General features: G+C 41.7%; 1 protein-coding gene across 1 annotated transcript; it reads right to left on the bottom strand.

The window, feature by feature from the left end:
* Positions 1-5,147: 5,147 nt before the first annotated feature.
* Positions 5,148-19,302, bottom strand: LOC128430614 (eukaryotic translation initiation factor 4 gamma 3). The gene is made up of 26 exons (XM_053416719.1): positions 19,239-19,302; positions 18,975-19,144; positions 17,192-17,353; positions 16,639-16,753; positions 15,766-15,887; positions 15,163-15,318; positions 14,669-14,866; positions 13,825-13,977; positions 13,510-13,743; positions 12,835-12,939; positions 12,233-12,371; positions 11,668-11,771; positions 10,827-10,911; positions 10,550-10,667; positions 10,148-10,251; positions 9,925-10,034; positions 9,634-9,806; positions 9,026-9,151; positions 8,820-8,901; positions 8,302-8,400; positions 8,077-8,101; positions 7,255-7,648; positions 6,632-6,944; positions 6,097-6,178; positions 5,838-5,981; positions 5,148-5,314 (listed from the first exon to the last, which is right to left on the bottom strand). The coding sequence occupies exons 1-26, from the start codon at positions 19,300-19,302 to the stop codon at positions 5,148-5,150; spliced, it is 3,744 nt and encodes a 1,247-aa protein (XP_053272694.1).
* Between the last annotated feature and the right edge of the window lie 1,567 nt (positions 19,303-20,869).

Here is a 20,869-nt window from a genome sequence, read left to right as displayed (position 1 = left end):
ACAGAGCCCTGGGGAACACCATGGTTTACTTTGGTGCGCACAGATGACTCATTAATTTGCACGAATTGGGAGCGATCAGAAAAGTACGATTTAAACCAGTTAAGGGCGGTTCCATTAATGTTAATTAACTGTTTGAGTCTTTGTAATAGAAATTGATGGTCAATTGTGTTGAATGCTGCACTGAGATCTAACAGAACGAGGACAGACACAAGTCCCTGATCTGAGGCTATTAAAAGGTCATTAGTGACTTTTGCCAAGGCTGTCTCTGTACTGTGATTGGCTCTAAACCCCGACTGAAAGTTTTCATATATATTATTTTCCTGGAGAAACTCACACAGCTGATTGGCTACCACTTTTTCTAAGATTTTAGACATGAAGGGGAGATTAGATATTGGTCTGTAATTAGCTAAAACCTCTGGGTCTAGAGTGGGTGCTGAAGTGAGCGTGAGAGGTGGAAACACAGTGACGCTGCCCGGACCGGGTCTCATTTATTGAGGCCCAGTGCACGAAAACACGAGAAAAACACGAATAAAGGGGTGCGTTTGTTTCTGGTGAAACAGGGAGCGCGGTCGGGCGGTGCAAGGACTCCAGCGTTAGCATTAGCCATACGGATAAAAGATAAAATTAGTTTCACTTTGCCCGGAGTAGGGGGGGGGGGAGTGGACACCTGGCGGCCCCTGCGTGTCTCCGGTACCGGCTCCGTGTATATATGAGCCCGGCGAACAGTGGCGGCTGGTGAAAATTATTCTAGGTGGGGCTGTAGGTGCCACAAGCTTTCGGTAACTATCCCAATAAAAGAACCCAAACCAAAAGATACCATTGTTTTAGGGATAAACAATAATTATTTAATTGCCCTTTAAAAACAACAGTTTGACAGATAATGACAATGATATGAGATGTATATTAGTGAATACTCTTAATACAAAATTCAAGTTCTTGAGAGACATTTACAAGTGGTTGATGATTAAAAATAACTATATACAAAGAAAAACTGTCTCATAGGAACATAAAATGTACCAATTGGATTACATATATTAGTGAATACTCTTAGTACAAATTACAATATCATTGTATATTATTGTAATATTTACAGGTGGATGATTAAAGTTAACTATATACAGTTAACATTAGCTGTAAGGTGGAATCAGGGTCAGCTATGGCCAGTGTTGCCATAGTTACTTTGAAAAAGTAACTTAGTTACTTTACAAGTTACTTGATTTTAAAAGTAACTAAGTTAGATTACAAGTTACTTGATTTTAAAAGTAACTAAGTTAGATTACAAGTTACTTTATTAGTTACATTCAGCAGCTGCCGACAACACCCCCGCCGCCTCAACATAAAAATGACAACCGGTTTGGCCAACACTAACTTTATTAGACACCGCCGGAGCCCCCCCCCCCCCCGCGCGAACGGAGGGTTCCCCTAACGGGCGCTGTAGCTGAGGTGATCCGCGAGAAGAGTCCGACACACGTCCAGAGTCGCTGTCGCCGACCGTCGTACCCGGTCCCCTCCAACCGGTCCCCGCCTTCCGCAGCGCCGACGAACACCGCCCCGCGGCATACTATAAGGAAAGCCCCCGCACCGCGGACGAGCACCTCCCCCCCTAAAAAAACGTCGAGGAGTGCCGCACACCGAGCCTCCGGCGGCGTGGTGAGGAGGGCGACGGGGCGACTGCTCCCCCAGCCGCAGGACGTGCCCAGCGGGCTAACCACAAATACCGAAATAGTAACGCAAGGTGACTTGGACAAGTAACTTTAATCTGATTACTGGTTTGGAAATAGTAACGCGTTAGATTACTCGTTACTGAAAAAAGCGGTCAGATTAGAGTAACGCGTTACTAAGTAGCGCGCTACCGGCATCACTGGCTATGGCATGATAGAAGCAAGAGCGGCAGACAACGTTACTCACCCCGCTGGTGCGCGCTACCGCACTCGTCTTCCCCGGTGGAGCGACTCCACGCTGTAAGCCAGTCCGGCAATGTGACAAGGTGTCTCAGTCAAGTGTGCCGACCAAGGTCCCGGAACGAAACAACAGCGCCAGGGAGACGCGAGTAAGAGTGGGCTGCTGCCTTAAATAGGGGCTGACAGCGCCCCCAGTGGCAGGGAGGGCACCCGCATCTGGCCACACTAGGATACTTAAAGCTTGGGGCGATATTTTTAGCGCCCCAAGCTTATCAAATTTGATGACGCTCATTGGCTAATTTACCCGTTGCTATGTGTTTTTTTGCCTCAGCAACAGCCTACCATTGGCTGAGCTGCTGCAGTGCTGGGGCGACTTTCCCAGCGCCCCAGGAGGGAGGAGAAATGACCATGGACACAAATTATCCCCTAACTAATGGTTTATATTATATGTATGACTGGTTCTTGATGATTCAAAACATATTTATTTGTAGAATAAGCAGTACTTAAATTATTATTTTGAAAAAAAAAAAAAAAAATAATAATTTTTAAAAATCACTTTCAATCAGGTGGGGCGGCGCCCTAGTGCCCCCTATTGGCCAGCCGCCAATGCCGGCGAACAACGAACGACACCGCGGGACGAACTCACCTCAAGTGTCGGAAGAAAAGTGAAAGAGTTTGTAGTTTGAATCCTGCACGATGTTTTATTTAGATTCCTGCTCAGGGGCCCCGCCCCATTACGACCAGGTGTCCCACAGTCGTGGCGCCGGCCGGCCGCCGGGGGGCGCTGTTTCCCCTCCAAAGTTTAAAATATATTCAAAAACACGGTGCAAGTGTGAGGAGCCATTTTCAATATAATACTGACATTTATGCGTTTTAATTCAACTCACAGTGTATGTGTCATTCAACAGATGCTTATTTAAACCACCTGATTAAATATATAGATAAATATACGAGGAATCTTATTCTATGTGCAACTTTGTGTCGATTAACTGATTCGACAAATGTCATCTTGGTTTTAAGTTATTCCTCATTTCTGGAACAAATGCGTCTAAACAATAATCTAATGATCTTGGATTTGTGGGCTGCTTTGATTGTATTTATGTTTGTTTATATTTTATTTCATTTATAGATATGGAAACTTTAAAAAAATGAGAATCTAATAACAATTGAATCTAATAAAAAAATTAACCATCTAATTTATAAAATATATAGGTATATATTTTAAAAAAGAAAATAAAAATCTAAAAATGTGAAATTTTATAAAAATATATTAATTGAACTATTAAAACCTAGGTTTAAAATAATTAAAACAAATCTAATGAAATATAGCCATATCATAATTACAAAACATGTATGAATATGAAAAAAAAATATATTTCTATACATCTTTACATGTACAGTATATATAAATATCTTGGAGACAGAAGCATCCTTCAGGTTCATTGTAATTGAATATGAAGATAATGAAGACCTTTGAACCCTGAAACTATCTACCTCTGATACATTTTGATAGGATGCCTGTCTGCTAAGACTCATGGGAGATGGAGTTCTTCACCAGAAAGTATACAAACTAATTTAACCTTGGTGAAGTCTGAGAGGCCTCATCTGTTACAATAGAAGAATCATTAACTGATTTCCTCAGACACACAGAAACCAACCAGGTCCCTGATTAGATGATTAATCAATTCGTAGACAATGATCAGTGAATAAAGGTCTTTGTTAAAAGGAAAGAATCCGTTGTTTCTTCAATCTGATTATTTGCTGGTTTCTCAGTTTTCTTGGAGTTTGTTTTTTGACAGCTTGTGGACAAGTTTAAATTAATTAACTATCTAACTATAACTAACTGAAACTGGCTGGTTACTAATACAACTGTGCCTGAGGTTCGGTGAGTGTTTAACTTCTTGTCACAGAGAAACAATTGAAGCAATTTGATAAAATAAAATAAACACAAACATTAACTGAAACAATATTAGTCTTAAAACTAGTTTAAAAACATATCACCATTAAATGGTTAATGGAAGATCCTTCATAGATGATATTCTTCTTCACTGGTGCAAACTGGAAAGAAACCTTCAATGAATTATATTATGTAGTGATGCCATGGAGGGAAAACCTTTGGCTTTTGGGATCCTTGTGTTAGTTTCCCACTTTGCTCAGTTGGTAATCCAGCCATGGGTAGACCAACATATTGAACTTAATAAACTGTGAATATAGACTTACAACTCCAGTAAAAACCGATAAAAGAAAACCTTCATGGGAAATAAAGTGGAACAAACATCTGGGAACCTCTGTCTAATGATGATACAACAAAACAACTTCTTGTGATCAGCAGTGGTAGACAACCGTTTTGCATCTGCCAACATAAGTCACTTGTTTCAAGAGTAAAAAAAACAAACCCCTTAAGAACACGCACACACTGAACAGAGAACTCATATCCTGAAACATGAGCGTTTAACCTTCACTGAGAAAAAGCAACAATGATAATATAAAACATTTGTACAATATTTTCATATTTCAGCCTTTTACCACTTTTGTCGTATTTAACTGTAAAGTGAATATTTCAGGGTTTTGTGTCTAATCTTCAGTTCTTGAAAATACCTGTGAAACAATAATATACAGTCATATTTAACAGTGCAAGATTATTGCTTGGACATTACCTAAATAATTGCCAATAAATTGAATCATCAGTTAACCAATACGTCTCCGGTATCCATGTTCACAGTGGGTGTGTTTTGGGCGAACTGGTGGTCACGTGACCACATTATGCCGGACAACACTCAAACATGTCATGGCTTCATAAACACACAATCTAGACACACACATACAAAAGATGGTACAAATAAGAAATATATGAGGCGACAAGCTGCTGAGACACTTTCAAAGACACGGTGCTGTTTGATTGTTTGGGCTGCGATGACTAAACAGACCAAACGAGTGGAACCTGTGTCGTTGATCCTGAGGAGCCGGCAGCTCATCACTCAGCTGCTTCTCCTGGTCTGATCACACAGGTCATCTGACGATGCTATGGCAACTTCCAACACAACACAACTGTCTCAGTTCATCACACACAGACACACACACACACACACACTGAGTCGTATCCCCTTTAAGCACCAAACCATGGAAAGAACTAATCATGAGAAAGAGCATTTTTAACTTCCTTTTATTATTAATAAATTAAAAAGTGCGGAACGTTGCAAAAGAAAAAGAAAAATTCCAAATTGACGAGTTTGGAATCCAAACTTGTCAATTGTCTTCCTCCTCCGCCTCCGCCTCCCGCAGCCAGGTGAAGAAGGCTGTGACAGTCTTCAGGGCCACGCCCTTATCCAGCTGATTGGCCGGGTCTTTTCTCGTCCCCGACTTGCAGAATGTGTCCTCGTCGTACATACACTCGAAGAATATCTTGAGGAGGTCTGGAGAACAAATACATGTCAGTCATCGTTTCAGCTGTGACGAAACTGAAATAAATCTAATTTTCCGTGAGGTGAGACCAATTCCTAATGTTATCAATTCAAGTAATGGGATTTGTATCTAGATAAGAAACCAAAAATTGATGTATTAGAAATAACTGAAGACGGCATTGTGTTTAGCAAAAGTTATTTGGAGTGATGTTCCTCAAATGAACGATTTAATGTCAGTGGAGAAAAAATTTGAGATTCAAAGTTTTAATCCAAACTTTTCAAATGTCCTTAAAAAATAGACGGAAATATGAAAATCTCCAATTCCATATAACAAGGCGAAGTTCTTCTGCTGATGAGAATCATGTGACAAGAACTAAAGCTCCAGAAAAGCTACTAAATGGACCTTGTAGTGAGATTGAACTGTTCCACTGGTTTGATCACAACTGAGAACTTGTTACACAGTTTATTCTTAAGAAACAAAGAAAAGGGATGATGTGTGAGTTTCACTTGGAGTGAACTCTGACGCAGAACTTACTTGGAGGATGATCGAGGGCGACGATCAGCGACTGAAGTTCCTGAAGAGCATGCAGCTGTCGCTCACTCTCTGAGTTCCGGTACTGGAGCAATACAGGTAATCTCTTTTGAATGAGGGCCGTGTGCACTCGACAGTTGGTGTTATCTGCACAGTGAAGAAGGAAGCAGATTAAATTCATTCGCTCGGCAGAGAATAAATATTGTAATCAGCGGTGCGATTTGAGCAGAGGAGTCTTTGCTCCGGCTGGTGGAGAGCTTACTTTTCACTGCTGCCTTACACACAGCCGTCATCAACGCCCTCAGGTAGGGAGACGAGCTCAGGTGAGATTCAGCCAGGTTCTCCTGAGAAACAGAGAACAGAGGAGGAGGAGGAGTAAAAACACAGCGTCTGTCAAATTCACAAGAATCAGCTCAGAAGTGATGACACTGAAGAGCAGTAAACACAGAGTTCAAAGTATGTAGATGTGTAACTAACGTATTTCTGGTCTAGAACTGGAGCTTATGTTTTCATTTGTTTAGTCAGTTTGTCAGCAGGATTCATCAAAAGCTACTGAAATGATTTCCATGAATATTTGTGGACCCAGGGAGGAAACCGTAACATTTTGGAGCACAGGTGGATCCAGGAATTGTATTGATGAGATCTTACCAACAGTCGTGGACCAACATTAGCTTCAAGGTCCGAAATATAATTATATTCAGTTACTTTACAACTAGGTGTAATTTAGCCCCACTCTGTCTGCCCTTCAGGATTTTTACCACTAACTCGCAGAGACTGGTTGATTTCACTTTTCATACCTTCACACATTTGGCTTCGAAGTTGGGGTCCTGTTGAGGAGTGGTGGCAGAAGGCAAAGTTTCAGGGGCGGCCTCTCTGTAAGCAGGACTAGAGACACTGCTGCCCTCTGGCTCAGGTTTGTGCTCTGAGACATTCAGTCTCCTAGGCACAGCTCCCTCTGGCTCGCTGTCTCTTGGCGGCTCCTCCGGGGTTGGACTCTCCAGCAGCTCCTTTGAGCTGCTTCCCCTGGTGAACAGATCCGGCTGAGACGGTGCAGAGCTCAGCGGCTTTGCGCTGCGCTTTCTGTTCTTCCTGCGCTTCCTGCCTGTACGGCTACGAGTGGTGGGGGACGAATAAACAAAGAGTCAGGAAGGATGTCAGTGTAAATGAGAAATTCTGAATATCAAGCTTTTCAACCAATTTGGAAAATACTACAAATTATTATCAGTGACCTAAACAGAAGCGAAATAAAACCCTAATAACAAAACGGATTTTTTAAGTCAAAGGAAACTAGTTAATCAGAGTTATAAATATCCTGCTAGCAGTAGAGATAAATATCAGAATCACAGACACTCTCCTCATGTTTCAGAGAAACCTAACACCAACAGGATCCTTCAAATCAGACAGCGTTGTCATCTCATACCTTCCCAGAGTTGTCCTGGCTTCGAAGTTGGGGTTCTGTTGAGGAGTGGTGTCAGCAGGCAAAGTTTCAGAGGCGGCCTCTCTGTAAGCAGGACTAGAGGCTTGGGGCTGTAGTGAAGGGGGGGGCATGAGAGAAGGCTCAACGGCGGCTGTCTCCAGCTCAGTCTCTGACTCTGCAAGGCTGTTCAAAGCCGTGGGGGCTGCTAGAGACAAGGCAGCCAGAGTTCCAGGGGCGTCTAAGAGAGGCTTGTCTGTGTTCAGAGTCTGAGGTAGCACCAAAGAGGGTTTCAGCTCCTCGACTGAGGACAAGTGAGAAGAGGCTGGTTCCTTGGCTGAGGGACGCTCACTTGAGTTGGCCGCTTCAGGTGGGTTGGCCTGCATGTTTGGCGCATCATCTGGAAGAAGGAAAAGTACAGATGAATACATGTCTTCAGAATTCAATCAGCAAAAGGTAATATTTACACTTAACAGTTCTTCACATATAAGTAATGTGAAATGGGCCAAACAGTTACAGATCTTAATGAAATTGAATGTGCTGATTTGGTCACATGAGAAACACATGAAATTTGTCATATCACAGATCCTAATTAATGGAGATATGGGCTTTCCAAGATGATTATAGGGTAATCTGACTTTGACTGGTCATATCTCCTTTAACATGAGAAATAAACAACCACAGTCACAACAGTGTGATTAATGGCAGAGAGTGAATGTGTCAGTATTGTCGTCCTGTCTGTCCGGTGTTGGACAGTGACGTGCGTCTCACCAGGCTCTCGGACACTGCTGCACTCTGGCTCAGGTTTGTGCTCTGAGACACTCGGACTCTGTGGCTGAAGAAACTGGAGTTTCTGTTCGAGTGGAGACAACATTGATATGGTGAGGAAGTATAGAAGAGAAAGATGGCGTGGAAACAATACAAAAAACATTAGAAAGTTCTTATTTGTCTCAATTAGTTAAAAAGTCTTCAAACAGCTGATAGATGGTAACAGAGGGTTTCCCGCCATTGATATTTCTTGAGCCTTGATGAGTGTTGACCTTCATCACTGACCTGTTGTGAGATGAAAGCCTGGACATCCTCTTCCTCCGGCAGAAGGTCAGTCCAGTTGAGGCCTGATTCTTCCCACAGAGAAGCCACAGTACGATGGCCCTGTGGAGATGACACCGGACAACGTCACAAACCTATGCTCTGAAATGTCTTTTCTATTACGTCTAATTTACAGCAGGGAGAAATATTTCATTCATAAACTTACTTAATGAATTAGAAAATATTTGCTTCTAATTAAAAGATCAAATCAGCCTAGTTGATTTCAATGACATTTTTCATTTTACTGGTTTACAATAATTATAACAGAATTATAATAATAACACTGAATGAATAATACAAAAAAAAGATGCTACAGTGAACTCCAGTGCAGTGCAACAGTAAAAATATTTCAATATAGATTGTATACAAGTCAATAATCTATGTGATATCTACAGCTGAGTCACTGGTTATAATCCACCTGCTTCATAATGAGAACAGGTAACAGGAAAAAAGAGTGAAGAACAGACTGAAGTGTTTCTTACCATTTGTTTGCATAGTATGAGCAGTATTTCAGAGATCAAGATCCCAGCTCTTCCCACAGGAAGCAAAGGTTTGCTTAATTCACTGTGAACAAACAGAACATGACAGAAATTTAAATAATTCTTAAAAGTCTGAGCAGATCTTTACTTCATACACAGCTTAGTTTAGAGCAGAGTTCATCACAGTCAACACGTTTGTGGTCTCGTACCTAAAGAGCTCTCTCATAGAGAAGCCCCCCTCCTTCAGCACAGGGCTGAGCAGCTCGGCCAGGTACAGCCAGATGTGGGGAACGTCGATGGCCATGTCGTCCGCTTGCTCCAGCGTGTCTGCAAACCTGGGAAAAGAAACAAGGACGTTGTGGTTAGGAAAAAGAGCCGCTCCGAAACAGGACCAGCATCGAATTATTGAGCAAAAACAAATGAGTTCTTATACTCAATTTAAATTCAGTAAGTTTAGAAGCAGAAAATGTTTACATGTTCCCCAAAGAAATAAATGAATCGTTGGTAATGTTTCTTAAAGTTTGAGAGTTGATGATAGATTTGTAAGAACATAAGGAAAACCCGAAAATACACTGGAAATTGGCCACTGTAAAGAAGACATTTTGGGTCTTTTAAACTAAATAAAAAATTTGATGTAAAAACAGTCCATTCTAGAAGAGAGATTTCTCTATTTCCTCGTATCAACATAACTATAGGTTTAGAAAATAATGAACAGGAAGATAAATGGCTGGACAACATCAAATAAATCTATTTACTATCGTTTTCTCAACACAGGGTTCAAACAAACTCTTAAGTAGAACTGAGCAGGGGAACTGACCCTTTGTAGAACTGGGGTTTGGGCAGGATTCCCTTCTGCGCCAGCTGAAAGAGGAGCTGGCCCAAGTGGTCCCGTGTTATCTGACTGCGCTCCAGAGTCGACTCCACCCCCACACGTATGAAGATGTGCAACTGAGAGCCCAGATCAAGTTCCACCACACACTGGACAGCCTCCTGCAACAAAACAAAGACACATGTTCAAGACTTATACTTACATTTTTCCCTTTAAGAAGGTTTATTCTATGAAATTGAAATGAAAAAAATCAGTTATCAGTTGAGTGGATCTCATCACCTTGAAATCTTTAAGGTGCAGGAACTCGTCGATGATGGACTTGCACTTCCTCTCGATCTCCTCCTCTGACCGAGCAGGTTTCTCTATCGTCTGGACAGGCTCAGGTTTCACTGTCGATGCAAATAAACAACCACAGTCACAACAGTGTGATTAATGGCAGAGAGTGAATGTGTCAGTGTTATTGTCCTGTCACTCCGGTGTTGGGCAGCCACGTGTGTCTCACCAGGCTCTCGGACTCTGCTACGCTCTGGCTCAGATTCGACCTCGGTGACACTCGGTGCAGAGATCAGCGGCTTGTTGCTGCTCTTTTTTTCTGTACGGCTACGACTGGTTGAACGGATAAACAAAGAGTCAGGAAGGATGTCAGTGTAAATGAACATAAAGCTTTCTAACCAATTTGGAAACTATTACAAATTATTATCACTGCCCTAAACAGAGAGGAAACAAAACCCTATTAACAAAACTGATTTATTTTTTAAGTCAATGGAAACTAGTTAATCAGAGTTATAAATATCCTGATAGCAGGAGAGATAAATATCAGGATCGCAGAGACACTCTCCTCATGTTTCAGAGAAACCTAACACCAACAGGATCTTTAAAATCAGACAGTGTTGTCATCTCATACCTTCCGTGAGTTGTCCCGGCGTCGAAGTCTGGGTTCTGTGGAGGAGTGGTGGAGGGTTGAGGTGAGGGGTCGAACTGCAGCACCGAGAAGCGGTTGAGGACCGCTGTGCTTGAAAGTTCTGCTACAGAGATGAAATCATAAGAAAGATAAGTGAAAAATAACGATCGTGGATGATCAGAGTCAAGGTCCAGTCATTAAGAGGAAGATACGTCACCTGACCCTGTATACAGGATATATTGTAAGTTACAGTTTTAAAAGTCATGTGGTGTGACCTCACCTGAGTCATTAGCCTTGGCTCCTCCACCGCTGCCCTTCACCCATGTGACTTGAGCCCGGGGGCCCAGCTGGATCTTCTCGTCCATCTGCAGAAAGAGAAACAGACCATCAGGGACCAAAATAATGAGCCTTACAACTTTTCACGTTGTCTGTGATCAGTTTCTACTCAGAGGTCAATGCTGATTTCACAAAATATACTATATTCAGCTTCTCTTGTTTTGAAATTGTTTTACATTATTAAACTTATTATACAAATCATTATGTATATTGTTGAATTGATTTACTCTGAGTTGAGGGCGTGAAATCGTGGGCGTGAGGAAGAAGCAGGAACAAATCGACACAAATGCCCCTGTTATGAGTCTTTTATCAGTAATAAGTAGAAAATCTAAGAAACTTGTTTACCAATATCTGTATGAATCATAAAATATTACATATTTCTGATTATACAAGAGAAACTTAACAAGTCCTGACTCTGCTTTAGGTTCCAGCTTTAATTCAAATTCAAATTTCAAATCTCTCAGATCAAACTATCATTAAATCAAAATTAGGAAAGTAATTTAAATGTTTGAAGTCTGTAGCCAATTCTCCAGATTTTACCCGGAGGTCACGCCTGACAATGACCTAAGTTTCCATGGAACACGACCAGTTACCACATGGTAATTGTTTGTCATTGTTTTTGTGATTCCAATGTAGAGATATGAGCAAATCAACTATGAGGGACAGAAAGTAAATAGCAGCTTCATGTCTCCTGTAGCAGTGCATTTGTACAAACCTCACAGTAGAAGGTAAGAAAAAGGTAAAATGGTAAGATCTGTGTCGTAGCCTCGGAAAGCTCATCTCACCTTGGAGATCTTTGGGATCTTGTTGGGGTCGATGGTCCTGCCATTCTTCCTCATGGGCACAGTGTTCCAGGTCTCCTCTCCCTGTACTTGCGGATCTCTCTGCTCTCTCTGCTCCCTCTGCTCTATCTGCTGTCTCTGATCTCTCTGCTCTCTCTGCTCCCTCTGCTCTATCTGCTGTCTCTGATCTCTCTGCTCTCTCTGCTCTCTCTGCTCTCTCTGCTCCCTTGGATCTGTGGAGACACACCCACACAAAAAAACAAGAAACAAACAGGGAAATACAGGTTTAAGATTAGTTCACAGTAAATACAGTGGAGTCAAACGGCTGTGAAAGTGGCAGACAGAGTGACATTTCTGACTGTTTTAGTGGCATGCTGCGTTACAAGATGAAATATTATAGGTCAGCTAGCAGATGGGAGGGAGCTAGGGGGCTTCCTGTCTGCTGTTGGGCACAATAGCATCTCTGCAGGCTATAGGGACAGGAAGTCTACAGCCTGTCTTCCTGAGTCACTATAGCTGTGCCAATGTAATTCTAAACCTTAAAGAGGATTAAGACTGCAGGCCTGACCTGGCCGTCTCCTGGTGTCCTTGAAGTACAGTTGCTGCTGCACTTTTCTCTGCTCCTCTTCCTCTTCAAGCTTTGCCTCCTTGTGGATCTGATCAATTGTCTTTGGACCCTGGTTGGCTCTTCTTGACACCCATTTGTGCTGAAGAAAAACAAATGTACAGAACAACAATGACTTCAAACCTGAATCAGACAGATTCTGTAGTGTTAAACAGATGTCTTAGCTCAGTCAATCACAGAGGAATATTCTAATGACTGGGGACACACTGATGAATTCATTAAAGATCAATAGTTATCACGTATTCCTCAGGTTTCAACCATTTTTCCCTGTTCGTTGTTTCTATAGAATTTTCTAACATTTCTTCGCCATTATCTATGTATCTATCTATATCAGTCCTTCTAAAAAGCATCAGATCTCCTTAACAACAGCAGTGTAGATATTCATTAAACAGAATAGGACCAGAATATATAGTATCATGTTCCTGGTCATCAGAGAGATCGATGAAATAAATCTCTCTGGTAAAATCCATCTTACGTTTAAGAATTTGATTCTTGGACTCTTTACAATTGTACAAATGAAAGAAAAATCACGAAGACCCACTCACCAATCTCAGGTCTATGGTATCCTGCAACATGAACCTTGTCCGTGAAGACGTCTTCCCCTCTCTGATGATTTTTTCCATCTGCTTAAAATAGTGATCCATCCGAGGCTGGTGAGACACAGAGGGAGAGAGACGGTTAATTTGAGACATGAAGGTCATGTTCAGCATGTCTCCATTCAATCTACCAGACAGCAGGTTGCAGATACTATTATTCTACAGAGTTGACCAATTGTCCAGTTTATCACTTGGAACAGTCCTGACCGCCTGAGAAGAAACCGGAACATTTCATCAACAGCCGTAAAAGCCGTAAAGCTTCCGTGCTGAGGAAACGACCACAACCTACTTGTAAGCAGCTGCTGTGGGATTGTAAATCAGAATCACCTACTAAATCACTTATTTGACACGTGCAGAAGAAAACATCTTAGTTGGATGAAAGCAGAGACATGAACTGATCTTTGGCTGCCCTAATGTCAAAAACACTGCTGACAAAAAGTTCTCATCACATCTTCATCCCTGCAAACAACGCATTTCTCTTAATATTTAGTTTGAAAGGGAAACCAGCCGCATATTATCCTGTAGATTATATTCAAAGTTTTCAATCTGTAGCCCCTCAGACCTTTCTAAAACCGTAATAAAAGAAATTTAAGATTTATGTAAAATGTACAACCACCAGCTCACCTTGGCCTTCGCTAAATCAAAGTCCTTGCCGATGGTGGTGAGCAGCCTGCAGAGACACTCCAGGGAATCTTCGTCGTGGTTCCCCAGCAGCTTCACCACGCAGTCATGCATGATGGCCTCCGTTAGCATCTTTAGCTTGAACAGTTCACCAATGAACTTTATGTTGCTGATGGATCGCCGCCGGGCAATGTCCTTGGCCACCTGCAGCTCTACCTGAAGTCGGTCACGCTCCGTCTAATGGAACCAAGGAAACAAACCTCTTGAACAGAGTTGAAACAGAAACTAAAAGATGTTTCGGTAAAGATCCGGCGTCACACTTACCGATGCAGCAGAGTCCAGCTCCTTCTGCTTCCTCTCAAACACCACATCATCCACCTTGTCTTTCTCAAATTCCTTCTGGCAGCGGCTTAGCAGCAGCTTTTGAAAGTTCACTGTGTTGTTGGGAGCGTCAGTGATGGGCACTTTGAGCTGCACATGAACAGTAAGTGGAATGAATTCAGTAGAGAACATAAGCATTAGAATAAAATAAGCAATGAACTAACCGTGAAATAACAGGAGTTTTTACATTTGTTTTTATATTTCGCAAATTAACATTTTCGTATCTGGATTATTTTGATTTTAATGACTGATATATTTTTAAGGTTATGTTATCAAATGTTGGCAGACAGAAAGTTCTCTAGAACTCTTGTTAATAGTGTCTATAATTAAGGATATGCACGTTTAATAAATTGTGTTTTAAAGGATTATTTGTGACTGATTTTCAAACTCCTTAATAAATAGTGTCGTCTGGTGTACACTCTAGAGGCGTCAAAACAATAAAACCTCATCATCACATTGTACTGAATTGTGTTGCTTTTCCCAGCATTATTCTGCATCAAGGCAGAGCTGAATATGAACCAATTGTTCCATTTGCTGCATAAACATTTAGCAAATTGTTGACTGCATATTGAGACACTGTGTGCACACCCCTCCAATAGATGGTTTAAAGATTACACTTAATTCCTCCATCGTGTTTTTGCATCTGATGAATGCGGCAGTTTACGAAAAAGCTATATTTAAGTACTTCTCCAAATCCAATTCAAACAATTACATTGCAAACACAAGACTCTCTCGTTCCAAAGTCGACACACTTATCTGCTCAACTTAGCGACCAGCTTACCGTGGCGAGGCAGCGGCACATGTTCCCGTAGGCCACCGAGAAGCTGGGCTCGTCAATGGCCTTTTCAAACACCAGGTCGATGACTCCTTTGAGCCGCTCCTCAGTGTCGATGGTCAGGTCCCACACCTGCTTCACCAGCTGGCTGAACTTCTCCGGCGTCAGCTTGTTCAGGATGCTGCGAACCTTCTTGAACAGGTCCTGAGGGAGTAGGTCATAACAGGTACTTAAACTCTGAGGTCATCGATCACAAACACCAATCTCTCACTCCACATGAAAAACTAGTCCTCTTGTAAAGCTACTAGTAATACGGAAATTAAATACTCACAATGATTTCCTATATTTACAGATTTAAACAACATTTTTACTGGAATTTCCAATACTTTGAAAATCTTCAATCACGTAGACTAACATTTATTATCAGAAAATTCTGTATATGTAATTTCTATATATGCCCACTGCTTTGTGGATTTCAGATTGTGTATATTTGGTCGTACCTGTGTTTTGTTGGACTCTGGTTCCGCTGGGAGGCTTTCCCTCTTCATGCCTGGTTTCCAGGCATTCTCTGATTTCTTCAGCTGAACATCGTCGTGCAAAGACAGGCCCATGATGATCTTCCTGGGTGGTGGTCGCCGGACCCCAAGGTTTTTAAGCTTAACACAGGAAAAAAGGGAAAAACAGTGTTATTACCATGACTAAATATCTTTTAAATGAGCCAAAATAAAGGATTTTCAATTTCAGTGTTTAATTTTGTGTAAGTTTAAAAAGATTGGCCTCCCAGTAACTGCTTCCATTCTTTGAACCCAGCAAAGCTCTCGCCTTGTATTTGACAAAAAGATGCTGTATAAGTCTAATCAAACTTCTCGCCTGACTCCTGTGAAGATAAAGAATAAGCCAAAAAATATTTCGGATCAACCTGATTTTGACCAATGCAAAAGCAAAACCCTACTTCAATTTCTCAAGAGTTTTTCTGTTTTGAATTAACCATCAGAAGAAACTCAAATCCTCCAGTGGTGTCAGATCACCGACCTCCAACAGTATTTTCTAAATTAGAAAAACATCCTCTACTTAAAAGCAGCATGTTATCAAGTGTAACATACCTTGTTTAGCACCACGTCACTGATTGGTGGGAGTCCCTCAGGTTTCTGTATGCAGGCAGGCTTGAAGCTCAACTGGAAGGCCCTGTCATACGTTTTACGCTTCCCACTGGGATCGGCCCGGTCTGGACAAACAAGAGAAAGAGTGAATATAGTAGCTTTACACACTGGCAACTCCAAAAAGGCAGAAAAAGACCAAGCAGGTTTCTCTATTGTCTGGAGAACAGGCTCAGTTTTCACTGTCAGTAAACAGCAGAACCACAGTTACAAGCACAAAGCGTTTAACAAGGCAGAAAAAGAGGGATAAATAGAAAAGGGTACGTTTCCCCATTGAGTTATTATTGTTATGGTTTCCAGGAGGACATACAGCTGTTATTACCGACACAAATGACACTAATTTAAAACCCATTGGTATCTTACAATAAATAAGCTCTTCAAATTCCTTACTTATGGGCCTATAAGTATTTGCTTGATATAATTTATAACAAAAACAGAAACATGATGAAATAATAAAGCCCGTAATAATTACATTTTTAGAATTGGGTCATTTCATGCCAAATCATCGTACTTTTGGGCCACACAGTAACAGATCTTAATTAAATTGAATGTGCTGATTTGGTCACATGAAAAACACATGGAACTGAAATTTGACATATCACAAATCCTAATTAATGGAGATATGGGCTATCCAGGTTTATTATTTAGGGGTACTCTGACTTTGACTGGTCATATCTCCTTAAATATGAGAATGTTTCTCATATCATGTTTAAAGCTCTGGAGTTAAAACTGCCTTGGAAAGATTGTTAAGAGTTGCACTCCTTCCTCTTAGGATCTGTGGAAATAGTTTAATAGAATGGTGAGAGTGTTGGGTCAGACCTGGCCCTGGTTTGGTGTGGGAGGCCCCTTTTGTCAAAGGCTGCTGCTGTTGGGGCTGCTGGGACTGTTTCTGTGGCTGAGGCCGCGGCTCTGGAGGCTGGCTGCTGCTCAGCTGCTGTGATTTGAGGTAGAAAATGTGAGGATAATGAGGGTGCAGTCATAAAAACTAGCAACACAGAAAACCAGAAAGACAGGCACAGACATGAAGGCAGAGCGCATACAAACATATAAACAAAAAAGAAAGCCCAAATGCCGGATAAGTAGACAGTCCAATGGGGGTGTGGTTAAGAAAAAGACAGGGGGGAGCCAGAGAGAATGAAGAACAAGGTCGGAGGAATCAATCAATGCAGACAAAAGGGGGTTGATACAAAAATAAAAGGGTCGAAAAAACACAGAAAAAGAGAGAAAGGCTAGTGTGATATTGGATCAATATTTAGCAGGGCCCTTGAAGGAGATTATAAATATTGAAATGGCCCTTGATTGAAAAAAAGGTTCCCCTACCCCTGAATGAGAGCAACCATCAACTGTAAACAGCTCAGTGTGTTTCTTTCACCTGTGCAGCCCGCAGGGAAGGGAAAGGCATGGGTGCCCTGGACTTCATGATTGGCTGACTAGTGGGGTAGACGGCTAGAGGAGTCTGTGAGACAGGCTGTTTGGAAGACGTGTTTGTCGGGATGGTGGGCCTAGCAGTCTGTATCTGAGTCCTCTGGAAAAACTGTAGGTAAGATGGAAGAGAAACACAGAAGACATTAAGAACGATCCCAGAGACAGCTGACTCATTTCTGCAGGCTGCCATGCTTTGATCTAAAGTACAAACAAGTTCAGTTTTTTAGACGACTATTCTTCTTATGTTTAAGGCAAAGTTCAGATGGACATCTATTAAATAACATTATATACAATTCCAAAAAGTTTTAAGAATAACCAGGGAATAATTACCTGATGATGTGTCTGTCACGTCTCAGTAGCAATCTGTTGGGTTTCTGATATATCACCTAGCCCTTGATCTTTAGTGGACAAAGTCAAAAGCCAAAGTTTAGCAAATAGTACAGGGAGCTAGGCACAAAAACCATATCAATAATTATCGTAATATAATTCTCATCAATAATTGAATAACTAAAGACATTCCCTTATATCTTTGTCTTCTGACACTGGGAAAAGATATGGTTATGATGATGATGGTGGAAGAAGAGAAGCAGGAGGGAACTTACAGTTGGGTAAATTACCAGATGATGCGTCTGTCGTGACTGTAGCAAACTGGTGGGTTGTGAGGAGATGTCCAGCAATGAGGGAGAGAAGGAATGACTACAAATAAACGTCAAAGGAACAACATAGCACATTATAGGACAAAGAAAAATCTGCCTTTAAGCCGAGGCGCATCTTGGACAAGCTGCAGTTCATTGGGTGGCCACTAGTGGCTGGCTCCAAGAAGGGGTCAATTCCCATGTTAATGAAAAGAAACTCACTGTAACATAATGTTATGTGTTGTGTATGTTCCATCTGGTTCTTATAGTTTATTCTGTGTTCAGCAGGTGGAAGCACCACAGATTTTCAAACAGAACCGATGTACTGGGCTCTGGGTTTGTATCCTCATGGTTAAATGCACATATTGTAAGACGCTTTGGATAAACGTATTGAAAGAAATAAAACATTGTACAAATAGATAAAATGTCTTTCTACCTCATCTGTAATATTCAAGGTGATAATCTCCCACAGAGCTGTTGATAACAGTCCACATCAAGTCTCTCCACTTCTCTCTGAAGACCTAATTATATACTTATTTTAGAACGGTTTACAACACCGGTGTGTGCAGATTATAATCATATCTAAACTGTAAAGAGGGGGATGAGTGTGGCGGTGACAGGTCACATGTCAAAATCACGACTGTTTGCTGTCCTGGCTCCTAAATGGTGGAATGAGCTCCCCATCGACATCAGGACACCAGAAAGTTCACACATCTGCCGCAAACTAAAAACGTACCTCTTCCGACTATACCTTGAATATAAATTTGAAACTAACAATTTAGTAGCACTTAAAATGCACTTACTTATAGCACTTTGTAGTTTTGCTTTATTTTTGAAGAAATTGTACTTTCTTGATTCTTGTTGTTCTAGGTTTTTACCCTCAGGGTTGAATGCACTTATTGTAAGTCTGTTTGGAAAATAGCGTCAGCTAAATGTAATGTAATGTAATCTTGTGGAAATGCAACGCTGCGACCATGAGGAGCAGTCTGCAGTTATCCAGCAAAGGTAAGGATCATATAAACATATAAAAGTGATATCAAAGTGAAATATCGCAGTGTTCCGAGTTGACAAACTCGTTCTCTGGTTGAGACTCACTTTCTTCTCTGTGCCCTTTCTTTCCTTCTCCTCCCCGGCTTCGTCATCGGCCTTCTGCTCTCCGTTCTCTGTGGGCCCTGCATCGCCTGCCGCCGCCTTGCTGTCACCCTCCTTAATCTCGGCCTCCTTGGTTGAAGATGCCACAGGCTCCTCCTCCGTGGCTTCGGGCTCTGAGGGGGAGACAAGAATGAGCTGCCCTCTTTTTTTAAACTTAAATTATAGTTAATAGTGAACAGAGGACCCTTTAAGTATTTTTGTATCCACTGGTAGAGATGTTCAGCATCTCCTTCAGTTGTGACAAAACTAGATAATTAAAGACGTCATCCATTGTTTTCACCGCTGTCAAATTACTCAAGAACAACTGCAAAGGGGGAGCAGCACACTAAGTGGAAAGAAGCAGATTGGGTCAGAAAAGAACCAATTACATTTGGAGCAGATCTGATTTGGGGGGGGGGGGGGCTTCTTCTCTCATGCATACTACTGTTACCACCTAGCCCATATTTTGCAACAAGAAGGGAGGCCACACACAAACCTCTCAAGCCAAAAGTAAATTTATTTAACTCCAAATAGATAGCTCTAACTACGTAGTGGGATGTGTAAAATATGTTACGTGTCAGTGGTGTTAACAGTGTTTGGATGTGTGAAAATAAGGTGTGATGTATGTTGTAAGGTGCAGAAGCAAAGAAAAACAAAGGCTGAGGGCCCCATGCCCCTGGAAGCAGCCTTTAGATCTGCAGCTGAAGCCCAGCCCAAAAGGGCAGGCCCAGGGTGACGCCCCTGCCAGCTCTACCTGTGTCTGGAAAACAACTCCTCAGGCTCTCACATGTCAAGTGGTCAACCTGAGAAGGACGTGGATACATTATAATGTCTCTAATCATCACAAATTAAGTATGATTTCATAAAACATAAAAAATGATAAACTCACCAGACTAGAGGAGACTCAACAGACAAACTTTGGTACAGTGAAGGCAGAGAGTGGAGGCAGACAGAGAGCAAGTCCTCGAACATGGACAGAGGGGGAACAACTCCTCAGGCTCTCACTTGTCAAGTGGTCAACCGGAGAAGGACATGGATACATTATAATGTCTGAAAAATAAAGAAAATGTTTTCCTCTGTCCTGCACCTAGAGTTGAGAACTTTTTGGATGTGTGTTTCTTTTAAAACCTTTTGAAAATTATTATAATTATGAAGCATGAATTTATACATTAAAAAATACATGATAAACTTACCAAATTCTAACAGTGGTCCCAAATGTCCACATATAAAACAGAGGGAGAACGACTCCTCAAATATATCACAACAACCTGTATTAATTGATCATTTAGTGAACATGATCACACCATTAAGGATCAACACATAACTCTCATCTCTATTTACAGCTCAGAAAGTTTACTAGTGCTATGGCAACAGTAAACGACGTTAGCAGCTCTTAGCTAGCTTAGCTAAATCATCTGAACAATAATAACCCATAATATCACAATTCGGCATTTTAAAACAAAATCAAAAACGTTTTCTACTTTGTTTTGGACATGTCTCAAAAATGTTACTTACCATGTGTGCCTCCACTCGCTCATCATGGTCGAGTCCTCCTCGCTCGTCTCCCGGCGCACCTGCTGCTGCTGGGCTGGTGAACCGGCTCCAAACAGGTCCGTCAGTTTGGCACATCGAGCAGCCTCCACCTCCAGAGACTTCAGCTTTTTTTTCCGATGCTTCTCAGCGCCACCCGGACGTTTTTTACTCTTATTATCCATTTTAAGTTTCTGTCTCAGCAGCAGCCCGTCCTGCGACTCCCCCCGCCAATGCCGTGAGGTCCCGCCCCACCCTGGTTTGTGTTGTGATTGACAGCACTGTCAGGGCTCTCTGAGCCTGTCAGCCCATGACTGATTGACAATGAC

Source organism: Pleuronectes platessa, chromosome 23 (genome assembly GCF_947347685.1).
Source record: "Pleuronectes platessa chromosome 23, fPlePla1.1, whole genome shotgun sequence".
Taxonomy (NCBI): Eukaryota; Metazoa; Chordata; class Actinopteri; order Pleuronectiformes; family Pleuronectidae; genus Pleuronectes; species Pleuronectes platessa.
The sequence above is the reverse complement of the archived record's forward strand: the minus strand, read 5'-3'. Positions and strand labels throughout refer to the sequence as shown.